The sequence below is a fragment of the Antechinus flavipes genome, chromosome 3 (assembly GCF_016432865.1).
Source record: "Antechinus flavipes isolate AdamAnt ecotype Samford, QLD, Australia chromosome 3, AdamAnt_v2, whole genome shotgun sequence".
Taxonomy (NCBI): domain Eukaryota; kingdom Metazoa; phylum Chordata; class Mammalia; order Dasyuromorphia; family Dasyuridae; genus Antechinus; species Antechinus flavipes.
The window spans coordinates 322,730,209-322,745,911 of record NC_067400.1 but is presented as its reverse complement, the minus strand read 5'-3'; the positions used below and the strand labels follow the sequence as shown (position 1 = coordinate 322,745,911).

General features: G+C 52.1%; 1 protein-coding gene across 8 annotated transcripts in view; it reads left to right on the top strand.

Annotated features, from left to right (window-relative positions):
• Positions 1–13,731, top strand: part of TNK2 (tyrosine kinase non receptor 2) — a 41,583-nt gene extending 27,852 nt beyond the window's left edge. For 3 of the 8 annotated variants that reach the window (XM_051985518.1, XM_051985512.1, XM_051985513.1), the window contains exons 10-15: positions 6,949–7,143; positions 8,928–9,019; positions 9,954–10,082; positions 10,593–11,980; positions 12,126–12,221; positions 12,403–12,840. In XM_051985518.1, coding sequence (XP_051841478.1) covers positions 6,949–7,143; positions 8,928–9,019; positions 9,954–10,082; positions 10,593–11,980; positions 12,126–12,221; positions 12,403–12,645 — 2,143 coding nt within the window. In that variant the 3' untranslated portion in view covers positions 12,646–12,840. The other 5 variants (XM_051985514.1, XM_051985517.1, XM_051985516.1 and 2 more) reach the window with 3 other exon arrangements.
• Positions 13,732–15,703: the final 1,972 nt, after the last annotated feature.

Genomic DNA, 15,703 nt, shown 5'->3' with positions numbered 1-15,703 from the left:
GTCTCTCCTTCTTTTACTGGGGAATTGTAGTCATTTTTAGTTTCTGAACCTGTCTCACCTACCCATAGCTGAATAGATCTAGAAAGGGACCTCATTGGCCATTTAGTCCCAACCTCCATATTTTACAGATAAAAAAACTGAGGTTCAAGGCAATTAACTCAGACTAGTCTCCTTTCTTGTGTCTGTCCACATGCCAGAGACAAGTGTTAGAGAAGGGAGGGACCTCAGACTTTGGCACCTTCCTCTCCTAAGCCAGTTCTTTTTCAATGACAGAATCTTACATATTTTCTCTTATTTTATCTCCTGGACTCATCCCTCACAATGCAGCCAGTTGTTTTGAATATACTTCTTTCCTTACAGTCCCTCTTTCCTGGCTGTGCCTCCCAGATGTGAGTCAGGGTCATCCTCTGTGGGTAAGAGGAAGGTCTGGGTACAGGGGGCCCACCCTGCCAACCATTCCCCAGGGGGTGACTCAGAATCTTTGTGTGTCTTTGGGGCCTGGCTCTCTGTCATTGCCGGAACAGCAGGGGTGGAAGGGTGGGGGGAGAAGAGGGGAGGGCTTCTAGGCCGCTCCCTCCTGGGAGGGCAGTTGTGGGATCATTCTGCCCCACCCTTCCGTCCCCGGTTCCCCCTGCAGCTCCAGCTGCCTTTGCTGCTGCCTGGCTGCCTTCAGCGTGGGCTTGAGGCTTTCCAGGGAGCCTCCAACACAGACACCGGCCCGGACACAAAGCCCTTTGCATTTAGCTCCTGGAGCTTGTCCGAAAGTGGGAGGTGAAGGGGCCTGAGACCAGAGCTGCCAGTGAGACCATTTCATGTGTTTGTATTTGTTTTTCCGGGTGTCTGGCTCTCCCTGTCCCTCTTGGGCTGTTATGGATGTGTTTCTTTGCCTCCTCCACATCTGTGTGTTAATGGTCTTCCTCTGTCCTTGGTACTGTCTGTTCCTGGGTCTGTTATTACTCTGCTATACATTTTCTTTGGGGAAGGAGCAGGGAGAGGGTGGTAGGAGTGAATCTTATTCTTTCCATCTGGATTTCTCCTGGAAGTGTTTTTCTTATTCCCAACACTGGGAGAACTCAGGGCTCAAATGTTCTTTCAAAATAATGTTTTTAAAGGGCTGGGAATTTAGGAGCATTTTGAATAGAGAGGTAGAAGAGGGCTGGGGAGGACAGAAAAGGGATTATCTTCCCAGTTGAATTCATGAGGAGCTTGGGCTGTTAATAAGCAGCTGTTTAAGAGGAGATGGGATTTTTACAATTTATTTTTGTTAGGGGCTTGGATAAGAAGCTAAAACTCTGTAGGGATGGAGGAGGCAGTGGCTGTGGGGTCTCCTAAGTGTTAGAGGGCTGTGTAGTCTCTTATGGACCATTGGGTGATAGCCCTGAGAAAGAGAAAAGAGGGAGGGGGAGGAAGGAAAGGGTAGAGAGGGGAGTTAGAGAAAGAGGGAAAGGGAAAGGGTGAGAGAATGTAAAACATGTGTAGTTAACCTCTGATTCAGTTCAGGTTAGTAATGGAGAAGTAAAGGTGCATATGCAGTCTGTGACAGTTTGTTCTGTAACTTAAGGTCCTTAGGCAGTTTTCAGCCTGTGCCTTCGTTTCCCCTTATTTGAAGGCTGACCCAGAACTCTCTAGAGTCTAGAATAGTGAAGGGACCTGGCATGGGAGAGATAAAGTCTAATTAGATGGGAAGTGCAGAGCCACTTTCTTACTCATTCAGGGACTCTCTGTCAGCTTCTCTGCAGTGACACTGCAGGCTGGCAGCCCTAGTTGCCATGGAAACATTGATGGCTGAACCCCAGAGCCAGGCCTCCCCAGAGCTGTGCTGGCCCACTTAATGTGTGGATGGAAGGAGGAGAGGGTGTGTGATCGGAAGGACAGTGGAGATGGTAGACAGAGGGAAAAGAACATGCCTATTGATTGGTCTTATAAGAGTGTGATTTAACCCTTCTTTGTTCTTCAGGAATAGCTGTTCCCACTAAACTCCAGAGAACATAGGTGGGTGAGCATCTTGAATAAATAGACTTGAATTTATATTGCCCTTTGAGGTTTATAAAGCACTTTCAGTCCTTTTGCTCTGTCATTTGGGGAGCAATTTGCACTGAAAAAAACCTCACTTTCTCTACCCCCAGGGCCAATGAGCAAGGTTTATGCTGAAATTAGTTCTGTTCTTTGGAAGGGTCCTCAGGAGTAAGGGACCAGAGACTTGGGAAGCAGGATCCTGGACCTGTTCCATGTGTCTCTGTCTTTGGGACTTTAGCCTGTACTAGGAGTCTTACCGCCACAATGTGGCAGGGGTGGGGAAGGGGAGCAAATGTTGTGGGGTGCAAAGCTCTCTCATGGATGGAGCAAGGAAGAGTTGACCTTTTTGTGATGTGCTGTGTGGGACCACTAGAAGAGGGAGTCTCCCTTTTCCCCCCTCACCCCTCAAAAAACCCCACAAGTTTTTGCTTTGGCTTCCTTCCATTTCTCACATGTGTTAATAAATAACTCTTAAGGTGGTGTAGACAAGCAGGGTCAAACTTCCAGGTGACTCATGGGCCTAGATAGAGACAAGAGGAGAAATGGGCCTCAGGGGTGGGGCTGGGGACCCAGTGGGGGTAGTAAGTGTGGACTCAGTCCCAGGGGTGGGCAGAACACAAATGATTGAGGGGAGGTGAGCCTGGAAAAGACAGAGAGAAGTCTGTGGACTTCTCAGAAAGATTCCTGCCTTTTTGTCTGGCAGTTGTCTGGGGTCACCTGTCCCCTGCCTGTAGGAAGTTATTTTGGGGGAGGATGGGGGGATGTTGACCTTTCTCTGTCCTTTCTTACTCTCCTACACTGAAGACTGAGTGTTAATCACAGGGTGGTGATGACTATGGTCTCAGGATGGAGAGGGGAAGAGGCTAGCTTGTTCTTGTGGGATGGAAAAAGAATATCTGGGCTGCAGCTCTCCTGGATTATAGAAAAGCTAATGCATCCTACTGATCTCATAAGGGCATTGAATGTCAAGTGGAACAAACGTATTCAGAAGTTTTTTTTTAATAAATAGTATGTATAGCAGATGTTAATCCTGTTCCCTCTAGTAGCATTTGCTCCTGGGCTAAAACTGTGTTTTTGGACTAGGTTTTTTTCTTTAGAGAGGAAGTCATTGATGGAAATCCTCCTTCCGTGTCTATAGAGGCAGGACCCATTTTCTAGGTATTTAGAGTCAGAAGACCTGGCTTGACATCCTCAAACCAAATTACTTAATTGCTTTAAGACTCAGTTTTTCTCATTTGTAAAATTGGAGAGGGGGGAAGTGTGGAACTAGATAATTTAGGGCTTCTTACAGCTCTGGGACTTCCTAATCTCACAGATGTCTGTGAAGGGTTGGGAGGTTGTACATAAAAGATTCAGAACTGAAAGGGACCTTAGACTTGTCCAGTCCCATCATTTTTACAGATGTGGGGAAAAAGCTCAGGAAAGTTAAATGATTTTCCCACTCTAACTCAGATATTGGCAGTTTTTTGATTGTTCACCACTAGACCCCAGCATGTAGAGCCACGGTAAGAACTTTCAAGTCCTGGATTTCGTCTTCAATTAAAAAGAAAAATGTGTGTGTGTGTGTGTGTGTGTGTGTGTGTGTGCCCATATATACACATATACATTTTTATATATGCACACAAATTTAGATATACACATACACGAATTGCATACTTATGCTCACCTTGGCCTTTCTTTAGAATCTGATCTCAGTGGTAAGTTCTGCTTGGAGAAATCTGTAGGTAATAAGTGTAGCTTAGATGGTGCAGTAGAAAGAGTGCTTGGCCCGGTGTCAGGAAGATTTAAATTAAAATACAACTTCAGGTCTGGGCAATCACTTAGACTGTCTGCTTCAGTTTCCTCAGTTTTAAAATAGGCATAATAGCACTTATCTTGAAGGGTTATTATAAAGATTTAATAAGATAATATTTGTAAAGTGCTTAGCAGAATGCTTGGCAAGCAGCAGGGGTTTATAAGTCCACCACCAATCTCTTCCTTCCCTTCCTTGTCTTTAAGACAGATATTTAGTTGCCCTTCACCTACTGCTCTGGGTTCTATCCAGGAAAGCTTCAGTTTAATTATTCTTTCTAATTGTGTGACCTTAAGCAAGTCACTTCTCTTTGGGTTTCAGTTGCCTCATTTATAAAATGAAGATTATATGACCTCTCGATATCTCTTTTAGTTGTCCATTTTGTAGCTCTTATGTATGTAAAAGTGGTGGTAAGTGGTCATAACTTTCCTTTCCCTCCTCCCCACTCTCTCTTGTCTATCTGTTTCTGTCTCTCTTTTTCTCTCTCCCACACACAATACACATATCCATCATTCTATGAAGACAAGAACCCTGTCTTGTCTGAACTGCATATTGTTCTTCTCAAGTGCTCTAAACAAATTAGACAATCATTAAATATATATTGAATTGAATGAGTGCCACATCTGAAAGTTGTGGATTCTTATGGCCACCCAGCTTCTTTTTCTTTTTAGGGTTTATAACCACTGGAGCAGTAGCAATGGGGGAGTGAACTGGTGGTTGTTGTTCCCTCCAACTCAGTATCTGTAACTTAGTGGAGAAATCCTAGGAAATTGCTGGACGCATCGAGAGATGAAATCTCTTGCTCAGGGTCACAGAGCTAGGATATATTGGGTAGAATTTGAACCCAAGTTTTTTTCTGATTCCAAGCAGAGCATTCTATTCACTATACCACTTGGGATCTAGAGCAGGGGTTCTGAACCGGGGCTCCTTGAACTTGTTTTGTTGTTACTTTTGATAATTATCTTTTTTAGTCATTTCAGTCATGCCTGACTTTCTGTGATTCCATTTGGGATTTTCTTAGCAAAGATATTGGAGTGGTTTGCCATTTCCCTTTCCAGCTCATTTTACAGATGAGCAAACAGAGAAACAGATTATGTGACTAGCCCAGAGTCACACAGCTACTAAGTGTCTGAGGCTGAATCTGAATTCATGAAAATGAGATCTCTTGATGTTAGGCCGTTACACCATCTAATTGCTATTGATAACTGTATTTCAGTTTAATTGATTTTCCTTGGTAATATGTTATTATATTTTATATATTTACTTCAAAAAATTTTAATATAATATTTTATGTGTTTGTTTGAAAAACAGTTTTGAGAAGGGACCACTGTAGGCTATTTGGCTAAACCATCAAACAAAAACAAACAAAAAACCCTCAGTGTAGAGGATTTCTATATCTTGGAGAATCCTTGTTCCTTTTTAAAGTTGAAATATCAAGAGAGGTGCTGCTCCTTGTTTTACCCCCTGCAAAATTAGGTTGTATTAATAGCGTAGTCTCGACAAAAGGAGGTAAAGGTTTGCTAAGTTTTGCTATGGTCTGGCTCCCCAATCTGGAATATGGTTACCAAATCTTTTCACTGCGTTTTAAGTTTGCCAGAGTAGGGTGTTCAGGATATAGGAGAAGAAGAGGATGTTCTGGACATGACGTCATGTGATGATTAGATGAAGCAGGGGATGTTTAGCAGGTAAAGAGCAGAATGAAGGATGTGAGCATTATAGCTGTCTTGATGTATTTGAAGATTGTCATGGGGAAAGCAGGTGATTAGATTTGTTTTGCTCGGTCCCCAGAGAGTAGAACTATAATAATTGTTGGATATTAAGTTTTTATTCAATAGAAAGACCTTTCTAAAAAATAAGACTGGTCCTCCAAGAGTGGAATGACATTCTATTTCATATAAAGTAACGAGCTCTCTGTCAGTGGAGGTATTCAGGCAGATACTGAATAACTACTTGTCACGGATATTATATCTCTTTGTATAGGGGGTTCCTTTGTTGAATGGGAAGCTAGTCTCGTGATGTAGTGGAGGAAAAATAAAAACAAAAAAAAACCAGGCTTTTATTAAAGTACTTACTTTGTTCCAATGAGCAGCTAGCTGGCACAGTAGATAAAAGCTCTAAATATGGAGTCAGAAAGACCCGAGTTTGAATCTAGCCTCAGATACTAATTGTGTGATCCTGGGCTGGTCACTTCACTCTCTTTGCCTCAGTTTCCTCATCTGTTAAATGAACTGGAGAAGGAAATGGCAAAATAACTCTTTGTTAAGAAAATCCCAAATAGAATCATATAGTCGGACATGACTGAAAGGCCTGAACAACAACATGGTACCATATACTGTGCTAAATGCTTTACATATATGGTCCTATTTGATCCTTACAACAGTTCTGGAAAGTAGATGCTGTCATTATCCCCATTTTGCAGCTGAGGAAACTGAGGCAGACAGGTGAAGTGATTTACCGAGAGTTATACAGTTAGTAAATTATCTGAGGCTGGATGTCTTTGTAACCCCAGGCCCAGGGCTTATCCATTGGGCTTCCTAGATTGGGGCAGAAGAGCTGCATTTGAATCCTGGCTCTGCCTCCCCTGGGCCCGTCATTGAACTGTACCAGGCCTCAGATTCCTCCTCTGTAAGATAAGGTGATTTGATTACATTCTGTCTTAAGGCTTCTTCAGCTTCTTCGGCCAAGGCCGGCCTGTGGGTCTCATTGCACTGAGGTTCTGTGTGTGCGAGTCTGAGCCTGATCCTCACGGGAGTGTGTGGGGAGGAAGGAAATGCGCTCCTCGGTGCTTGGAGCTGATGGGCATGGGGGAGTGGGACTAGTGCCCAGGAGGGATAGGGAGGCTTTCTTTGTGCTCCAGCTCATGTTTAAAAAAATCCCCAGCGGTTTTGGGGTAGGGAATAAGAGTGGGGGCTCACAGCGGGCCACGCCTGGGGCGGTATTTTGGGGTTTCCCTCAGGCCTGTGGCTGCAGGGAGCAAGGGTGGTGAGTCGTCAGCCGCACTGGTTCAGGGCCCGCACTTCCCTGCCCCAGTGTGTGCTCTCTGAACCTAGGTCCTGGGTGGGGCTAAGGGGACTTAGCCGGAACCATCCATTTGTCCCTGCTATCTCTTGGTTCTCACCATGTCCTTTTGGGCTTGACAGGGCGGAGAACTACTGGTGGCGTGGGCAGAATACAAGGACGCTGTGTGTGGGGCCCTTCCCTCGAAACGCGGTGACCTCCGTGGCTGGGCTGTCAGCCCATGACATCAGCCAGCCGCTCCAGAACAGCTTCATCCACACGGGCCATGGCGACAGTGACCCCCGACATTGCTGGGGGTTCCCAGACAAGATTGATGAGTAAGTACTGGCCTGGGGCTGGGACCTGCCCCTCCTCAGCCCTTCTGCCTGGGAGGGAGGGGGATCCTGAGTTTGCAGTTAGTTATGTGCTCTGTTATCTGATTCCTTTACTCTGATTAGATTGGTTAAAAACCAACCTCCTCACGTACCTCTCCTTTAGGATTTTTTTCCTGAATGTCTCTATCACTTTGCCTCCTTCTCTCTTGTCCTCCCCCCCAGTTTTTGGTCCTGAGTCCCCTCTTCTGTCTCTTTATTACTCATTTCTCTCTTTTCCCTTTCCCATCCAGTTTCCAGTGCTCAGAAAAGGAGAGGAGCATTAGCAGGCCCCCCAGTAAGTCCAGAGAAGGAAAGGGTCTGGGCTATCTAAATGGTGGCTATACAGCCTTGCATAGTTTGCTGAAGGCAAGCAGTCACAAGGAGCCCATGGAATGATGAGAGGTTCTGCCCTCTCCACCCCAAAAAGCTGCAGTTCCTTTCTTTCTGGAGATTCCCCCACTTTTTTTCCCTTGGCATTTCGTTTCCTTTTGATACCAGACAACAGAAGCCCTGAAGAGTCAGGCTCTGGGGGCAGACTTGGGGACACAGAGTCCTGAGTTCGTGTAAGGACCTTAGGCAGATTGCAATCACCCAGGGGCGTGCAGCATGAATAAGGGAAGCTAGAGAAAGATTAACCACATCCTGGGCGACGTTCAGCACCATCCAAGGTGGTGTCTCGGGCTCCTCTGACTCCTCATGGGTCATTCATCCCCCTCCTTTTACCAAGGAGAACTGTAGAGAATTAGCTGTAAGAGAAATTAAGTGATTTTCTGAGATGCTCACAGGTAGTAACAGAGCTGGGGTCTGAACTGGGGCCCTCTGAATGCAAACCCAGCCATTTTTCCATTATACTACTTTATTACTACATCATATGCTGCATTATGCTACTCAGTATGTACTACATGGCTTCAGAGTCCCACAGCGTTGTTCCTGGGTCCCTTTGGCTGCTGATCTCTGTGAGGTTAGTCCTCCTCAAGACTTGATAAGCTTGGGGGTCCACACACAGGCACACCCTGTTCTCCATAGAATGTGGGCCCCAGGCAGCACGGATTGAAAAGGGGGAGACAGCCCCTTGCTGCGCTGGTGCCCTCTGCCCTATTCCTCATGTGGTATGGCATGACAGGCTGGACCCAGCCCCATTCCTTAAGACTTTAATCAGCCTTAGTGACTAAGGCCCAGACACTGAGGTGGGGGCAGGGAGAAGGGAAGCTCTCCCCCCTCCCCCTTGTTCCCACTCCTATCTCTTAGCATTAGTCCTGGAAGAAGGCGTGAGGAAGACCTTGGACATGGTCTGGTGTGTTGAAGGGGTCTGGTTCCCTCTTACAGATGAGACTGAGTCCCAGGGAAAAAAGGTAGCTTGTCAGAGATCCCATGGTCGGGGACAAAGCTAATCCCAGAACCCATCTCCTTCTTCTTTTAATGCAAAGTTTCTTAACCTGGATGGAGTCATGAACTTTTTTGTCTTTTGTCTTTTGATTAACTGTATTTCAGTAGAATTGTTTTCTTTTGTAATCCTATGTATTTTATGTTTTTAAAAACATGATTCTGAGCAGGGGCCCATAGGCTGATTGACTCGATTGCCAGAGGTGTCCTGGCAGCAAAAACAAGCCCTGTATTCCTGGGATGGGGGGAGATGCTATCGTTCCCGAGGTCTTTTAGTCGTTACATGTTGTCTGCTGCCTCACAGCCCCTTCCCCAGTGTTCCTGTTTCTACCTCCCCCAGCACACCCATCTGGTTTTCTCTGCAGACTCTACCTGGGAAACCCTATGGATCCTCCTGACCTGCTAGCCGTGGAGCTGAGCACCTCCCGCCCCCCCCAGCTTCTAGGAAGGGTAAAAAGTAAGAGTCGGCTCCTCCCCGGGAGCCCCCGCCCCACCCCATTCCCTCCCGGGGCCGGCTTTTGGATAGGAAGGAGTGGGCAGCCCCTTCCTAAGGACGCCCCCATGCTGGTCTGCTTGGCTCAGGGCTGGGGTGAGAGCAGCAGGTGGGGCAGCTTTGTTCCTGATCCCCCCAACTACAAGTGGGGTGGAAGATGAGGGGCACCTGGTGTTGGCTCCCCTCGTATCCGCCAGTGGTGGGCATCACTTGGACACGGCCCTGGCTTAGCTGAGGACTTGCTGCCAGTCCCCTCCCCCACGCTCTGTGCCCCTCCTCCCCTCACCGGCTCAGCACGACTCCATCCCCCGGCTCCGTGTCACCCGCTGATTCCGAGCCAGCCTACCTCGGGCTCCTCCTTAGGTGCCCGCCTTCCCCCTCTGCCTGTCCCGGAGCCTCATTTTCTGCCACTGCCCACCCAGCTACCTTGCCTTTGCCTCTTCAGATGCACATTAATTGATCTCATTTCCTGCTTATCTTCTTCCCCCTCTCCCTTTATCTCCCCTTTCTTTCTCTTTCCCCTTCTCTCCCCCATTTCTTCTCTTTCTCTTTTCTTCCCTTTTCTCCTCATATCTGATCCCTTTCTACTCTTTCACTCTTCCCTTCTTTTTTTCCCTCTTACTGTCATCACCTTTCTTTCCCCCTTTTCTACTTTCCTTCTTCCCCACACCCTTCTTTTCTTCCTTCCTCCCTTTTGACTTCTCTTCCTCCTCCCTTCCCCTTCTGTTTCTCTCTTTCCCCTCCACCTTTCCCTTCCTCTCCCCCCCGCTTTTCCTCCCCTCCGTTTCCCCTCTCTCCTTCTCTCCTTTCTCCCCCTCCTCCATTCTCCTTTCCTCCCCCACCTCTCCCCCACCCCTCCCCTCTCCTGCCTCTGTCCCCCCCACGGCCTCTCTTCCAGGGGAGCCTCCGCCTCGCCCGCCTCAGCCCGCCATCTTCGCTCAGAGTAAGTGGGGCCGCTCTGCTCCTCGATGCCCTGGGCCCTGCCCCTGTCCCCTCTGTTCTCTCATAACTCCTCTTCTCCTCCAAGGTACTCGGCGGGGGCTGCCGGGGGGGGGGGGGAGAGGGGGCGTGCTGTGAGCTTCCCGCTGCCGGCCCCTAGCATGACTCAGCCTCTTCAGATACCTGGTGCTCCCTGTGGGTAAACACCAGCTTTCTCTCAAGGCTTGGGAGCTGTGCCCCGCCCTCCCCCCTCCGCCCCGCCCCCACACTGATCCTCCCACCCCCTGGCACTAACCCACGTGTGGTGTTGGGGTGGCCGGGAGAGGGGTCTGGGGGGAATGGGGAGAGGCCACTAACCGCAGCCCTGCAGAGAGGGAGGGAGATGTCACGGGGCAGGATTGGGGGGTGATGGCAGGGGAGCTGAGAGCTCACCGTCTCCTCCATCGAGGCGGGGTCTCCTCTTAGTGGGGCCGAGGACAGGGTGGGGCACTTGGGGCAGAGGGGGTGGCTTGTGTTTTCCTGTCTTTCCCTTAGGACCTGTGAGAGCAAGTCTCTGACGCTGCTCTCCTGGGGTTCCTTCCTCTCCTCTGTCTCACAGAGCCCACCTATGACCCTGTCAGCGATGATCAGGACCCCTTGTCTGCTGACTTCAAGCGTCTCTGCCTGAGGAAGCCGGGCCTGCCCCGGGGCCTGTGGCTGGTGAAGCCCTCGGCCCGAGTGCCGGGCTCCAAGACGAGCCGGGGCGGGGGGGAAGTGTCCCTCATTGACTTTGGTGACGAGCTCTCGGCCCCTTCCCTGGCCCCCCCTTCTCACAAGCCCGGTGCCCCCTCCCTCGCCCAGCTGGCCATGGATGCCTGCTCTCTGCTGGACAAGACGCCCCCGCAGAGCCCCACCCGGGCGCTTCCGAGGCCCCTGCACCCCACCCCCGTGGTGGATTGGGACACCCGCCCGCTGCCTCCGCCGCCGGCCTACGACGACGTGGCTCAGGATGAAGACGACTTTGAGGTCTGCTCTATCAACAGTGCCCTGGTGGGTGCCCGGACCCCTGAGGGGCCTCCCCGCGGGGAGACCAACTATGCCTTCGTGCCTGAGGCTGGACGGCCCCCTCCACCTCTGGAAGATAACTTGTTCCTCCCACCCCAAGGGAGCACCAAGCCCCCCAACTCCCTCCAGACTGCAGAAATTTTCCAGGCTTTGCAGCAGGAGTGCATGAGGCAGCTGCAGGTTCCCTCAACTTCTCTGGCCTCCTCTCCCAGCCCTGGCCTGGGTGGAGAAGACAGGCCCCAGGTGCCCCCCAGGGTGCCCATCCCACCTCGGCCCACCCGGCAACGAAGCGAGCTGGGCGGCCGTTCGGGGGAGCTGTCGCCAGCTTCGGGGGGTGAAGAGGAGGCGGCACGGTGGCGGGGGGCGGCCCCTCCCCCGCAAATCCCCCCGAGGGAGCCCTTCTCTCCTCAGGGCTCCCGCACCCCCAGCCCCCTGGCACTGTCTGGCGGCTCTCCCTTACCCCCTCGCCTGTCCAGCTCCCCTGGGAAAGCCATGCCCACCACCCAGAGCTTTGGCTCTGACCCCAAGTACGCCACTCCCCAAGTGATCCAGGCCCCCGGGCCCCGGACAGGGCCTTGCATCTTGCCCATCGTCCGAGACGGCAAGAAGATAAGCAACACGCATTACTATCTGCTTCCGGAGCGGCCGCCGTACCTGGAAAGATACCAGCGGTTCTTGCAGGAAGCCCAGAGCCCCGAGGAGGAGCCTCCGTCCATCCCTGTCCCTCTGCTGCTGCCGCCCCCCAGTACCCCGGCTCCCGCAGCCCCCACCGCCACTGTGCGCCCCATGCCCCAGGCTGCCCTTGACCCTAAGGCCAACTTCTCAGCCAACAATAGCAACACAGGTGCCCGTGCCCCATCCTTGCGGGCTCCCGCCCGTCTGGTGAGGGGCTGCCCGGGGGACGGGCTGGAGGCTGGGCGCCCCACAGACAAGATACAGATGGTGAGTCCTGGGAAGGAGCTTCCTGGGGAGGGAGGAAGGCAGGGGAACGGGGCCTTTCAGCAGGGTTCTGAAAAAGGGCCCGTGGAGCCTGAAACCGGGGCCCAGCCCCATGAGCAGCCCTGACTGAGTGGGGGGGTGTGCCCAGGTCCAGGCCATGGTGCATGGGGTGACCACAGAGGAGTGCCAGGCGGCCTTGCAGAACCACAGCTGGAGCGTTCCGAGGGCTGTCCAGTATCTGAAGGTACCGTCCCTTGCCCCCTCCACCTCCCCAGAGCCTCGGGAAGCTGGCTCGCACACCACCCGGCTCCTGAGCTCTCCTGCTCCTCTGACTCATCTGATGCCCCGTATGCCTTAGTCCCGCCGGGCATCCTCGGCACTTGGGAATGCCCTTTTGCTCTCCCTCCTCCTCACCCTTCCAACAGGTGGAGCAGCTCTTTGGCCTGGGTCTGCGGCCAAGGCAGGAGTGCCATAAGGTGCTGGAGATGTTTGATTGGAACCTGGAGCAGGCTGGCTGCCACCTGCTAGATTCGTGTGGTCCCACCCACCATAAGTATGTGTTTCTCTCCTGCTCTGCCCCAGTTCTTCCCGCCTTCGCCACCCAGCCAGGTGGACCCAAGGGAGCCGGGCCCATTAGGCACAGGGACCTAACAATTCCCAAAGGCTAACAGCCCATAGCCAGGAGCCCTTCTCCCCAAGGTCAGGGACGCTCCGTGCAACTAACCAGTCCCAAACGTGAGGCTGTGAGCCGGTGGGTCTCGCAGGGAAGTCCTGGGGATGGGGGTGCTGGGACAGGGGAGAGGGGGGTCCTGAATATAAGGTGGCTGCTCAGCAGTGATCTCTCCCAAGCATGCATCCCCCTCTCTTCTTGCAGGCGCTGATGGCAGGTCTGGGGAGCCGGAGAGTCTGACTTAAGGGGGGGTCCTGTTAGTCTGCCTGAAGGATCATTTGAGCCTGTCCTGCATGGCGGGGGCCAGGGAGGGGTAGTTTCCCCCTGCCCCTGGGGGCCTGGGGAAACCTGCTGCTGCTACCTTCTCCCCCGCCAACCCGCTTCAGATAGGCAGAGGGGAGCCAGGAGCAGCAGGAGGGGACTGCCCTTCCCCAGCCCCTCCATCCGTCTGCTGCTCCCACGGCTGCTCCAGAGGGACACCGGAGAGGGAGCACCGGGAAGGGGGTGAGGAGGCATCCAGAGTTGGGTGGAGGGCGGACTGGAGAGGCCCAGGCCCAAGTGCCCCCTCTCCTAGCCCTTAATTCTCCATCCGCTGGGTGCCTCACTTTGCTTTAGGGACCAGAATGTAGGGAAAACCCACAGTTGTCTGCTTGTGTCTGGGGCACTTCCTACTCCTACGAGAAGTGAAGGAAGGGGTCGGTGGGGCCGCGAGACTCCCGGTGCTTTGCTCACCCCAGCGGATGCTGCCAGCTTCGCCGCCGTGACCGGCACGGGGGAGGGAGCTCTCGGGACCCAGACCCAGCCAAGCTCCTGCCTGGGATGGGGGGTGTCACCCAAGGTCGAGAATTTCAGGATGTTGGAAGCAGGGAGGATGCCAGCCCATGCCAGGGTGGGGACAGAAGCCCTGGGTATGTGGAAGGGAACAGGTACCGGCAGCTACTGTGGAGGCCAGCGCTCCCAGCCCAGCCCACTGCTGTTCTGTGTTTTTTCCCCAACAACCTCTGTTGCCAAAGTTGCTGCTCTTGTCCTGCCTCCACACATCTGCTTCTTCCAGAAAAATAAAGTTAGTTTCTATTTTACGTTACTGGGGGCTGTTGGTGCGCTTTCTTTGCCTCCTGGGCAGCAAGGGGAGCTTGGCAAAGCCCTCTGTGCCGTCTGTCCCCACGCCTGCCATTACCTGTATTCCTCTGGACTGGGATCTTAGTGCGCTGTGGATCTGACTGTACCCACTAGGGGCTGATGGAGAAAGTCTGAGACCAGTGTCTTATTGCATTGATGAAGGGACTTGGAAAGCTCCAGGCGCACGGCGGGTGGCGGGGGAGACAGAATCTCACTGAAAAAGGACCTGGGAAGGCCAGCCGTGGATAGCCCAGCCCAAAGGGCTTCCCACAGCAGAGGGATCGAACACGGAACCCACAGAACAACCCCAAGTATGACCTAAACCAGACAAAGTGAAAATGGGACGTATTCACCAATATAAGAGTCCAGTAAATCCTGCAGCACCCCAGTGTCAGCCTTAGTGGCTCCTGTCACCCTCTGAGTCTGATACCTGTCCTAGGGCACCCACCTGGGACGGGGGAGGAACCTAAACATGGTGCTGTGAGAACTTCCCAGTTAGGGACTGGAGTCTGTGGCTTTCCGCAGTCTGGTAGAATAACTGGAGACAAATGTCAGAAGACACAGACTTGGTCTCAGCCCAGAAATGGTGTGATTTTGGGGAAAATTTTCGAGCCTCAGTTCTCTCCCTTATAAAGTGGATGTGAGAAGGAATCCCTTTCAGCTTTATGATGGGGTTCTCATGGACTTGAACGCTCCCCTCCTGGCTGTGTGTTCTCCCTGACACGGGCCCAGCGGGCGCCTCCGGGGGTTCTCCGCTCATCCCCTGCGCCCGGGCTTCGTCCTCCCCCAGGGGGATGGGGGCTCTCCTCCCAGCGCCCGGCCCGCTCGGGTGGCAGCTGGCTCCGCATGCCGTGCTTTGCCCTGCCTCCTTGTTGGCCCGTGATCGAGTTCTTGGGTAATGACAGGCCACGGCTCATTCATGCCGAGCCCAGTGGCTCACCGAGGGGTGACTCGCAGATTGGATTCTTAGGTGGCTGTGGTACTCCATGACTCACCGCTCTGTAGCATCCCCAGGAGAGCGCTGGCCTTTCAGTCCCCCCAGATGTGAATGACTGGGGGCGGTGCTGGAGGAGTGGGTGGGCCGGCTGTGCTGTGGGAGCCTCGCAGTCGCCGACCCCATAAAGAGCAGCAGCCTTCGATGATATCAGCAGCCCCTCTCCCCCAAATTAAAGGGACTGAGGCAGGGTAAACATGGAGAAGTGAGCCATCATTACAGCTGCTGACTGAGCTCTGTGCCTGCCTCAGAAAGAGCCAGAGACAGCCCCCTCACTGTGGACCACTGGTGTGGGGGGAGAATTCTGGACTTGTGAGAGAGGGGCAGTCAGTGGTACTGCGGACAGAGCTGGACTCGGAGGTGCTTGAGTTTCAGATCCAGCCTTCACTGGCTGTGTGACCTTGGACAAGTCACTTAGCCCCAACCCCCTGCCCCCAATTCTGAGTTCAAATCTAGCCTCAGATACTTCATGCAGAAGTTACACCACTGAGTCTTGTGTTCCTCTCACTGAACCTTAATGTACAGTATGAATGTTAGCTCTTATTTTGTGAACGCAGTCGCTTTCTCAAGCCCTCACCACATCCCAAAATAATACACAAAGATGCAGACTAAGGAGCCGGGGGCATGCCCTCCGCCTTATTGATGACGGGGTTGCCTGAGGCTCACAGATGAAGTAATTTTCCCAGGCTTCTACTGTCAGGAAGTATCAGAAATGGTGCTGGAATTCAGGTCTTGAATCCATGATGCTGCCGGCTGCCTCTTCAGAAGGTTAATGAAAATTCCAATAGTCTTTCTCCTTTTGTAAGTAAACATCAGAAAACAAATGTACTATTTTGGTCTAGAGTCCGATAAAGAAAATGAGACTATGTTACAGAATAGGTAAGTCAGCACAATGACAGTTAAAGGGGTGATTTGCATTCAGGGACGGGGAGATCTCTGAATC